Below are 11,686 nucleotides of genomic sequence, written 5' to 3'. Positions count from 1 at the left end.
ATTCCTGCTAGGGAAGCAGCAGAAACTTCCCCAGAAAGGCCTCAGTTGCCTTAACTGGCATAAGGCCTCATCTATAATCACACATGATCTTAATGGGATTACTGTTGGAATCCAGCTTTGTCATTTAGTAAATTCTCCAATGCCTAAAAGCTTACAAAGAAGAATTTTTCTAATTATGCAGTTGGTCTAATCAAAAATACTATGTTTACCCAAAGAACCTTGTCTAGCCATGTCCTTAGACCAGCAAGGCTGCAACCAACAGCCCTACCACACCAATTTGCATTAAACAGGGAGTGCAAGTGCAGATCTGTGCTAACCTAGAGTTTAAAAAGGGCCAGTCCATTTGTTGATATATGGTGGTATCTGCATCTTTTACAGAATAATTGCCATCACAGTAGTGTTCAAGCTGTAAACTATGACAGCCTATTTAGTACTACCATAGCATTTCACTTAAATACCAAGTTTTCCTTTTATTTGAAGGTACTGTACAGCATTATATACAAAAAAAAAAAAAGGAATCTGGAAGTGGGGGAGAAATTGACCTACAAAAATATGTTCAGTATCTTAGTATACAAATTAAGGATTTATACAAGGCTTTTAAATGGAACATGATTTTAATAAGAAACTCTCTTCTTTTTTCTCTTTTTGTTACCGACTTTTTTACTTGAATTTTCTTGTTTGGAGCTGGTAGGTGTTCTGTGAACAAAACATTCAAATGCAAAATTAGACTACATTTAATACATATGGAGATAAATCAACACTTATTTCATACCAATCAAATCAGATTTCAGCTCTGATACAACATTAGCCAAAACCACCATGCATACGGTGCTCTACATAGAATAAGGTACAAAATGGTTAAGGGCAATTACCATCCAGACTATCTGGTTCTCATTAATGAGTATGGACTGATTTTGTTAAGTAAGTCATAACAGGCATTTTTCTCTAAATAGGAATAAAACTCTAGGTTTACTGCCTTTAAACACTTCAGTCACCAGTCCACTAGATATTATTGATAAACCATCTACTACTAGTGGGGCAGATTCTGTGCAGTGCAATATACAGTGATAGACTAAAAATATAGTTGACTGAGCTGTAGAGGCAGCTGTTTCTAATCAACTTTCTTGTTCCCTCCTGGATAACAGAAATATCCAAATAACTGTTCTGAATTGCACCTGCTGGAACAGTTCCACAAGCACTTTTATCAGTCGGTGATCAACAAGGATGCACTGACTTCATGACTAAAAAAGGCACAGGCCAGGTAGAGACCAAAAAAAAAAGGAAGATAATGATTATACCTGTGCATTTCCTTGCATCAAAAGCTCCTGCCTATCTGTTTCAGCAGTGCAAAAATATTTCAAAGCAGGAGATGTGTCAGTTCTCAGCAAGTATGTTAGGAAAGGGTCATTTTCTTATAAATGCACAAGGCAAACTAGAATACTTGAATCTATGCCTTGCCCAAACCATACACAGCAAGTGGTCATTAAAATATTCCCCATCTCATTCTTTAATTATATGCTATAGTTACCTGGTTTTCTTTGGTACTTTTTCTGGTTTTAGAATAACAACTTCTTCCTCTTCACTGTCAGACAGCACAATAGTGTCATCTTAAAAAACAAAACAAAACAAAAAAAAAACCGTTGCTTTATACATGGCATTTTTGTAGATAAGCAGTTAGTACATTCCTAGGTAATTATTTAAAGCTGGGAGATGCTTACTCTACAGCTACAGTAACTCTGGTAAACAGTAAATACCTTTCAGTTATAAGAACTGCACACTGCTGCATATTTCAACAAGGGGACCAGTACAAAGCACTGAGACCACAAGGTAATTTGAATACATTTGTTTCCCTGGGATGATTTTTCTTACTGCTGAAGTGAACAGCCTCAAATATACTATAGTTAAAACAGGAGTGAGGTTTTCATTCCTGTCACAACTTAAGCAGATACTAACCTTTCTTAGTCTTGCTCACAATGCTTACATCTTCCATTTCCATTTTTGGATCCTCCAAAGTGTCAGGATCATTGTCATCATCTTCCTCTTCCCCTCTCTCAGATTCTTCAAGTTCCCCCCAGGAGTTCTCTACCCCTTCTCCAATTTGGGCTGTTCCAGGGGTCCACAATATTGGTTTGGCAAAGCTGAACTAGTTAAGACCAACTCCAGGAATTAACAGACTCTTTCTCTGTGCTCATTTATAAAAGCAGGCCAGACAGTCCTTAAGCTTACCAGAAGACTAACATGCAGGTATATAAAGAATGTGTGCTGAACACCAAAGACTGTGAACATGATGAAGCAGTGGCAAATCAGCATGCTGGAAGTATCCCCAATGCCTGACCAAATAAAATGCTAAATTTATGCACACTGGGGTAAACAAGTGATCCCCTTTGCAGCTAATATCCATCCATTGGAAATAGCTGGGAATGGAGGTGCTGCTTTTCCCCTCTGTACTGCAAAAGCAACATGCTCCTTTAAGGATTTCAGGTTACCCTTGAGTGACACCTTCTTGCTGAAGCTTGGAAGAGAAGTGAATAACTATAACTCAGCACTCTTTTAAGCATCTAGCTGGGGTCATCTGAACCCAGCTCTCTTCCCTGCCTATGCAGGGGGTCAGACTCGATCTATTGAGGTCCCTTCCGACCCTAACATCTATGAATCTATAAAGTGCTGCAAAGTCTCCTTAGCTGAAGAATAAGAAAGTAGTAGGGATAGTAATGAAAAAGGGAAGCAGAAAAAAGTTCCAGAGGCAAATTCTCATATCCTTGATAAGCAGATTAACAAGACAGATTCTTTCACCTAAAGGCTTCTGCAGTTGCCATAATACAATCTTCTAAGAAATGAAGAAGTCAGAATGTTGTGTGTGTTTCAAGAAGCTGCAAGTGAAAAGGCCACAACTGCTCACTATAACAAATGATACCATAAAAAGATACACGTCCAAAGGAGGATCAGCCTTCATGATGATTTCTTCAGCTTGCTCTTCCACATCATTAGCATCCACAAGAGCTCGTTCCATTTTGAATGCAGTAATCTTTTGATTTGGTATAGATTCTGCAAAGCCAAACTTTCCACCTTCCTTCCTATAACCATAACAATTTCAGTAAGTTTCACATTTAAAATTGTCATAAAAAAACCTTCACTATGTACAGAGCTGTGATCTAAAACAGCAGGGTACAAAACCACTGCATAAAAATGGTCACGTTTTAGGTAAGTGATTAAATTTAACTACTATGTTCCCAGTTTAGGGGCTCAGGCACTCAGCCAAGAATTGGGAAGGTGGGTGTCAAGGCCTCCCTAGTGGTGTCACATTGAAAACAGCAGTGCTTTTACATATGTGGCTATTTACTCTTAAATGGTTGAGCTTCTCCTCTTCCAAAAACCACACGTGGCTTGTGTACATGATAGAACCTATGGCTGAAACAGCTGTTTCAGTAAGGCTTTCTTGGCAGACCAAGCCACAGAAAATCAAAGTATTAATGAGCATGACTCATTTTGGTTACATAGCTTCTCCTTGACAGAGAACGGGGAACCATAAAGTAATAACTTCTAATACACTGTATTATTTAAGCCTCACCTAACTTTCCGGTCATTCTCCAAGGCCTTCTGAATGAGTTCCGTGATCTCTGCAACCTTAACACCAGTTATTTTACTGCATCTCAGAACCTGTGTGTAGTTTTTAAATAATTTAATTAGGAATGACAGCTCAGCCTCATGAAATCAAGCCAGAAATAACTTTCTGCTTAAAGTAAATGAAAAACCTATTTGTTTCCAAATATGTAAAGTTTACTCTACTTTTGCACGCTGCTAGAAGCCAACACCTCAGCACTTTAGTCAGGATGTTCAAAAAGTAGCCTCCTCATCAACCTTTAAATTGGAAAGCAGCCATTTTCTTGATTAGGCATAAAGTATATTTCCTCTAGTACTGGGTTTACATAGAGAGTAGGTAGAGCTATATGGCAATTATTAAATTGGAAGTAGAACGAGCTGCCATTTTAAGAATGCAAAGGACTTGTATTACATTTGTCCTACTTGCACATCTCTCATATGTCGCACTTTGGAGTCTGCCATCAGTACACGATTTGTTATAGTCAAGAAATAAAGTTTACTCTTCTGAAGACTTATAAAAGAACAATAAAATATTCATAAACAGATCTCCCAACTATGCAAAACTCCATTCAAGCAACCAAGTTTGGAGATGACTGCAAACTTTTTTTTTTTTTTTTTTTTTTAAAAAAAAAAAAGGGGGGGGGGGGGGGCAGGGGGCAGTGACTGGCAGGCAGCAAAAAAAGCCATGTTGTAACCCGTTTTTCCCCATCCTCTTTGATTACCAGGCATGTTGGGCAAGATCATGAAAGAGAAAAAACAACCTTCAACACTTAGCATGCACAAATGTTCCCACATTCTTCCATTACTACTGTGAACACTGAATTGCAGTGCGAATAGATTTGCTATGGAATCTCACAATAATTTAACGGTTCTACATAAAACACTTCATATGGTTCAATAAATGTTATACAGGTTTCACTCACTTTATGCTGTACGTGTGTTCTTGGAAACTGGCGCATAACTTGAATTCACATAAAGGGAGCCCACTTTACAAATAGGGATACATTCCAAGACCGACTGCACTGACCCCCTTGACTGGTCGCACCACTCCCGGGGCAGCTGCAGCTCCAGAAGCACTGGAACCAGCTGCCCTGAGCAGCAGCTGCGGTGCTGCTGCTGGGTGGTTTCATAGCCCACAGCTCCCGGGGTCGCTGCTCTGACTGCCACCTGGCTCAGAACCCCCAAATAAATTTTTTCTTCCTCCACCTATGGCATCACCCCCACAGTGCACCGCACAAAGCAGCTGACTGCAGGCTTCCACCACACCGATCACAAATGAGTGAATTTACCTCGCATAGAACACATTTTTGGTATGAAAAGGGTCATTGGATAAGAGCAAATTCACATGTACAGAATCCGCATAAAGCAAGAGAAACCTGAAGTATGTCATACATGCATTAGGCTTCAGACAGAAAAGCTAATCACAGGAGATGCCATTTACCTGATCTTTTAACAGCATTATCCCTCCACTGGACTGGATAGTACAAATCTCACGATGTTTATTCATAGCTATTACTAGGAGACCATCCATTACACGTTCTTCGCGTTCACTGGGGTCCACCAATAAATAGGTCCTATAGCCATTATTAAACAGAATACACCAGTTAAAACTTCAGAAAAACTGGTCACTCTTAAGAGCAGAAGATCAATTACATCAAAACAAATCCCATGTTTTTCAACTAGTTATGTTATAGTGTGCAGTACAAACAAGAGCTCCTTTTTTATGCTACCTCTTTTTGGATAAAAGGTTGTTTTCAAAACATTTTCTTGAAGCAACTATTTAAAAAAACATTTCTCTATTTATTCTAGTTCTGCAGGCTCCAGCATATTATTTCAGTCACTGTCCTAACTGCAACTTACCCTTGTTTGAAGAAGGCAAAGCTGACACAGATAGGAATGTGATGGATACTCAAGGGGACAGGATCACGTTCCTCAGGGGTGTACTTTAAAGGAAAATATAGTAATGAAGAATAAGAGCATGTAGTTAGGTAAAGAACAGATTAATTCAAAGGAATTACGTACTTTAGAAAACTAAGAGGTAAGAAAACTTTGGAGTTACCTAAACATTCAATAAATGTGTGTTCTTTTTCTGCATATTATTTTGTTATTATTCCCTGTCAAAGTAGCTATCACCTTTACACCATTTGATCCTACTAATTTGGTTGAGAAGTAAACTAATGCTAAAAAGTTACCACCCTTATCCAATAATTATCTTGCCAAAAATTGAAAATGGTAAAACTCTGTACTAAATCTATTGATAACACAAGTATCCTCTCCTATCATTGGATGCTTGAAACAGCTCTGAGCTTCTGTAGCTGAAATAATTTAAAATCTCAGATATAGTTGCTTCTGACAAGGAAGACCTATTTTTTAAAATCTTAACAATCCTAGCACATTCCCTCTATCCTATTGTAACTTACCACAGTAATTTCCTCTCCTTGCACAGATACATCTGGCCTACGGAAGTGACACAAGGCCACTATTGCTGCTATACTTGCAGCATCAATAATGTTTCCATCATGATTCAACAAATGCAGGTCCACACGAATCTGCCACACCTGAGAAACAGAACATCCATAACTACAACTCACTAAATCAGGGGTGTCAAACTCATCTGGCACTGCAGGCTGGATGAGTGGCATGGGACCAGTCCACAGGCTGGACTGGGCCCACAGACACCCCTCGCCCCGCCATTCTGGTCCAGGACCCAGTGGGTAGAGGCCTGGCATCCTGGGTGCTTGATGGATGCTCCAGGAACAAGTCCCAGTGCCGGGCTTCTTTCCGTAATACTGCTGGGTCTCCAGCACTGTGGCTCTTGCTCAGACACTTGGCTGCCACAGGTGGAAAAACCCGCAGTGCTAATGGAGATCCAGCACTCTGGGTCTTGCCCACGCATCACCCCTTGCAGCCTTGATTGGGGGAGCAAGTCAGATAACCCAGGTCTGCTATACTGCAGCATAACCGACCACTTGTACATATTTTCCAAACACTTTTCAAAAAGACATTCAAGGGAAGTACGACACTAAGTACTGATCAAACCTATAATGATAAGTGGCTCAACATACTGAATGAGAAACGGCATGTTAGTTTTCCATACTGGGCAACATGCTATTAGTAAGTAAAAAGTTAAAGTATTCTGTTCCTACAAACATTTACTATTACATAGGCCCACTAACTACATGCTTAGAGCTACATATGCACAAGTCACTTGGCCTAGAGCTTTAAAACAAACATAGGAACTATTGTTCTTCAAGAGACAACAGAAACCAAATCCTATATGCAACCTGTTAAACCCCTAATGTTAAAAAGCTCTGGATTTCAGAGTATTTCATACCTTTTCACCAGCAACAACACAAAGAGATTCAGTATCTATGCACTTTGAGTTTCTTAGGCATCTTTCTAATAACCTATTCAGTTTCACCAGCAATTCAGACTGCCTGTAGAAGACATAATATGCACGTGTTTAAGTTGTGAGTTATTAATAAGGGAGAACAATGACACCATGGTCATCCTTATATCAATCCTACCTGCTGTCACTGCAGCAAAAGCCACGTACCTGCCAAGCTCAAAAGCTGGTGAAGCCATTGGAGAGAGCTCAAGATTAAAGAAAAGTATACCTTCTGTAGCCCGGTTTGGCTTTGGGGCAACAAGTTCACATGAGACTTGTCCAAGGACTCTGCAAAAGAAAATCACCCCCAGAAGCACAGGCTTCAGAATGAAGACAGAAAGAAGTTAAACATTGCACAACAAACATGAGTTGTATTTTACACCTCCCAATTTTTTCAGTTTATTTTTTAAGCAAGACAGCTAAATGTATTCAAGGTAACCATTACTAGGGCACTAACAGAAACTAGGCAGTAGAGTGCTATGTGGAATTTAAAATGTAGCTTTTATTCTCACTGTGACCTAGAAGAATTTACCAAATTTTGTATCTTTCATATTCCCCCCCTTCCCCCCCGCATGAAAAATGGAGATACCATCTATAGGGGACTGCAAAGCTCCATTTGAGATTACTGTACAAAGTCACAAGTAGGATATTAAATATCCAAAGTTATATTAACACTTGTTTACACACGCCTGCTTTACGACTAAATACACTGTGAAACCCCATACACCCATGAAGGGTATGTAACTGCTAGCTTCAATCCTGTAAACCCTCATGTACTGGTTTAACTTGGTATTGGCACTACCACTGAGGTCTGCACTATTACACACGGGACTTTTTTGGGGGAGACATGATCTTTAGATCCAATCCAACCAGAAATCATTTATTAGATTATTACAACCAGCCACCTGTAAATCTTGGGCACAGCTGGAGGGAAATTTGGAGAACTCATCAAATTCAAAAAGACCTGCTGCCTATCTGCGTGCCACCCTCTTCCTGCCTCTTACGTCTCCCCAGCTGGTATAAGTGAGACTCTACACTGTGCTGCCACAGGTAGCCAGGCAGACTTTGGGATAAACATTTGCTTTTGCATTTTCAAGTACAAGGAAATAAAAGGTGGGCCTGGAGACTTGCTTCTGCCCCTTTTAGCAGCAGTCTATCCACAAGGCTACTTGTAACCTGGGTAACATAGCACTTGGCAACGTAAGAGGGAGTGAGGGTGTCTCCAAGGGCTCTTATACATGTGTGCAGAGCCTGCTCCAATGCACTGGAAATCCAGCACGTCAGAGCAGGCTCGATCAATCGGGTCTGCTGGAGCGTGGAAACTGACACACTCCAGCAGCCTTCTGAGTCATGTGCATCAGCGTTGCCATGCATCTCCGCACTAAAAAATGGTGGCAGGGTGCTTTGAAATAAAACATGTTCAATGAGCTCTATTTCAAAGCACCCAGCTGCCATTCTTTCAGCACAGGGACACCAATACACATGACATGCACGTGCTTTCAATTAGAGCAGCTTGCTAACTAAAGTTCCTGGCACTGCATCCCACAGCACATGTAAAAATGCCCCAAGTCACTGACAACTCAGATGTGATAGGGTTTTGTTTCCCCACCATGAGCTCCTCAGAGGAACCAGGAGTTGGCTGCAGACATGGCTGAGGTTTGAGACTGGAGTGTGCCAGCACTCTTGCTGGGACTTAAAGCCAGAAGTTCCTAGCTAAGAGGGTCTCATCCTGCTAAAAATCAGACTGACTGATGTATTTGGGTCAAGAAGGAATTTCCCCCCAGGGTCAGGCTGGTATGGATGGAGGGGCCTTCTGCCTTCATCTGTAGCAGGGCCTCTCCAGGGGATCTCCCAGCACACGTTAACCACCTCGGCCGCAGCAGGATGCAAATAATTCTTCTTATTTACTTTATATTGATCACCATAACTCAGCACTAAGTGAGAACTGGGTCAAAGTTGCAGCATTTCTTTATTCAAGGCAGGCAGACATAAGGAAGTGCTGACAGCAAACCCAAAAGTCAGTCAAGACTCCCTTGAGAGTGACTCGGGTTTCACCCATCCTGCATCAGTGAGCTGCCTCAAAAATCATTGTACATTTTGAACACTTATTATTCTCGACTGTATATAGTACAAGAGCTGGAAGGATGATATGAAGCGGGCAACGCTGGGCAGAGCCCGCCCTACTACAGAAGGGGTTGGGGCTGGAGCTGCCCTCAGGAACCCCCCTCGCAGGCCTGCGCGCACGCGCAGTACCAGGCAGGCGAGCCCGAGGCACCGCGCATGCGCCCCCCGTGTTCCCAGGCCAAAACAGCTGCGCGCGGCCCTGCAGCCGCGGCTCCTGTCACTGAGGGAGGCTGCACGCGGCCTCAACTGCCCCAGCCTCGTGCGCCCCATTGCTCATGCACCTCCTTCCGCCTCCCCCAGCCCGGCGCTACCTGGTCTTCCCCAGCTCCACGACGCAGCAGCCATAGTCGGTGCCGAAAGAGACGCGCACGTTGCGGTAGTCGTAGCTCTGCCGCCCGTCCAGGCGCTGCAAGGCCGAGAGTGGAATCAGCGGGGACAGAAAAGTCGGGGGAAAAGACGGGAAAGCGGGGGGCTGCTCTCGCACCTTCCTCTCCTCGATGGCGCGCAACAAGAAGCGCTTCTCGCAATTGGACAGCGGCGTCTCCTTCATGGTGGCGCGAGTTACCAGTCTTCCAGTCGCACCCTGTCACGTCATCAGCCGTGCGACAGACACCACTACGCAGGCGCCGGCAGGACCTGCGCCTTCCTTTTGATTGGGCGGGGGGTGGTGGCCGCGCCGCCGCTTTTAAAACACGGGAGACGTTTCACCCTCGCACTGAGTCGTAGAGGGGGCGACGCTAAGGGTTGTGTGCTCCCCCCGGGCTGGGGCGGAGCCTACTCTCTGCGGGGCGGGGCCGGGCCGGGCCCGTGGGCTTGTTCAGGAGAGTAGCGAAACGCTGGCACAGGTCGTGGACTCTGCGTCCTTGGAGGTTTTGAAGACCTGGCTAGACAAAGCCCTGACTCGGGATGATCTAGTTGGGGATGGTCCTGCTTCGAGCAGGGGGTTGGGCTCGGTGCCCTCCTGGGGTCCCTCCCAACCGGCATTTTCTATGATGACAAAAAAAATGTGATACTTGCTGTCCTTATGTGGGCATGCCCGTCCCTGTGTCAGTTGTACTAGTGAGGAGAGCTGGGCTATCCCTGTCCATGGCAGCACCCTGCCTATTCACATTGCCTGTTCACATAGCAGGTTTAACTCCTGAGTGTTAATTCAGGAGTCAGGTCTCCAGGTTGTAGCCATATTGGTATAGAGGAAAAGGCAATCGGAACTCTACTCAAGGTGATATCTTTTGTTAGACCAACAAGATTTTTGCAAAAAAAAACTTTAATTGCTAGCTTCCGGGCACAAACACCCACATCAGGCATTGGAGAAGATTGTGAAAGTTCTGGGTAGAAATGAAAGTTCGTATTTCATAGGATTTCACAGAGGAGTCAAAACTCCTCTGGGCAGTCAGTTCATTGCTTAGGAGTTTTCCATCTGTTGACTCCTCTGTGAAATCCTAGGAAATACAAACTCTCATCGCTACCCAGGAGAACTTTTACAATCTTCTCCAATGCCTGATGTGGGCGTTTTGTGTTTAGTAAGGATAAAAGGATTAAGTGGCTTGCAATTTTTTTGCAAACATCTTGTTGGTCTAATAAAAGATATCTTCTCTACTATGAGTCCTGATTGCCTTAATTCAGGAGGATGCTTCAGGAACTGCCCAGGATATGGCAGCTGGACAGACCGAGGAGGACACACTGCTCCTGCTGTTGGAGAAACAAGGGCTCCAGTTGTTTCCCCCCACCCCTGGTCAGCTGTGCCTGGGCAGGGGGGGCAACACTTGAGAACCTGAATTGCACAAGGAAGCACCACGGTGAACATGAGCTGCATGGCAATCCAGGGCTTCACACCACTTCTCCTACTCTCTGCTGAGCCAGGCAAGCAGCTCCAGGAATAGCTGGTTAAGCTGCCTCTTGCAGTGATTCAGCTGTATGCCTACTTACCTGAAGATACATCCAGAGAGCCAGGTGGACCCTGAGCTGCTGCTGTTAACGTAGTTGCCTTTAACCCTTTTGGCAAGTGTCAGGCTTCGTGCAAAATGTTTTGTCCTTTTCTGCAAGGGGCTGCCATATTAATTAATGGTGGTCCTGTCATAACTTGTATTATAAATAAAACCAAAACCTTCTATCTGTAATTTTTCTTCAGCCTTAGAAACATTTGCTAATAAACCTGCCTCTTCTAACCCTTAATCTTCTGTCTTTACTTCTGAAAATTGGTTCTAAAAACTGTATAAATTAAATGTGTATTTGGAATAACTCATTTACCAGACCCTCAAGGTATTTTTGGAATAAGTAATGGTTATGTAACCAAGTGTTTGCCCTGTGCAAATTAATTATCCTAAAGGCTGATCAAACTGGCATCTCCATGCAGCTCCTGCAGCTACTAAAATGAAAAAGCCAACACAGTATAACCTTAGGAATATGTACAGTAATCACCCTCAAGACAGCTATGCAGACTTTAGAGGAAGCAAATCCTATAGTCCTTGAAAAATACATATGTGTGGGGAAAAAGGATGTGTTACTGTTTTGGGTTTATAATTAATTAGTTATAAATCCAAAATAGTTGGGTTTATTAATACCCATTATCAATAC

The 11,686-nt window shown here is 43.0% G+C and overlaps 1 protein-coding gene across 3 annotated transcripts; it reads right to left on the bottom strand.

The window, feature by feature from the left end:
- Positions 1 to 595: 595 nt before the first annotated feature.
- Positions 596 to 9,814, bottom strand: EXOSC9 (exosome component 9). 3 transcript variants are annotated; one of them, XM_006015617.3, is made up of 12 exons: positions 9,597 to 9,783; positions 9,424 to 9,518; positions 7,157 to 7,276; positions 6,935 to 7,037; positions 6,021 to 6,158; positions 5,461 to 5,543; positions 5,042 to 5,174; positions 3,569 to 3,657; positions 2,928 to 3,074; positions 1,954 to 2,138; positions 1,529 to 1,607; positions 596 to 696 (listed from the first exon to the last, which is right to left on the bottom strand). In XM_006015617.3, exons 1-12 carry the CDS (start codon positions 9,660 to 9,662, stop codon positions 615 to 617), a joined length of 1,320 nt encoding a protein of 439 aa, XP_006015679.1. In that variant the 5' UTR covers positions 9,663 to 9,783; the 3' UTR covers positions 596 to 614. The 3 variants fall into 3 exon arrangements, 2 of the variants coding, with proteins under 2 accessions (XP_006015679.1, XP_025060438.1); XM_025204653.1 differs by having other exon boundaries at positions 9,424 to 9,784; XR_003094186.1 differs by lacking the exon at positions 596 to 696 and having other exon boundaries at positions 2,915 to 3,074; positions 9,424 to 9,814.
- Positions 9,815 to 11,686: the final 1,872 nt, after the last annotated feature.

Source organism: Alligator sinensis, unplaced genomic scaffold (genome assembly GCF_000455745.1).
Source record: "Alligator sinensis unplaced genomic scaffold, ASM45574v1 scaffold150_1, whole genome shotgun sequence".
NCBI classification, from domain to species: Eukaryota; Metazoa; Chordata; order Crocodylia; family Alligatoridae; genus Alligator; species Alligator sinensis.
This window is presented reverse-complemented; position numbering and strand designations above follow the sequence as displayed.

What these genes read in the sequence shown, in the direction of transcription:
- EXOSC9 (XM_025204653.1), bottom strand. Translation starts at nt 9,662, where the DNA reads ATGAAGGAGACGCCGCTGTCCAATTGCGAGAAGCGCTTCTTGTTGCGC. An exon ending in GTGTTGTTGCTGGTGAAAAG is followed by an intron (nt 6,159 to 6,934) that starts GTATGAAATACT and finishes TCTGTTTCTCAG; the next exon opens with GTGTGGCAGATTCGTGTGGA. An exon ending in TAATGCTGTTAAAAGATCAG is followed by an intron (nt 3,658 to 5,041) that starts GTAAATGGCATC and finishes AACTACACACAG; the next exon opens with GTTCTGAGATGCAGTAAAAT.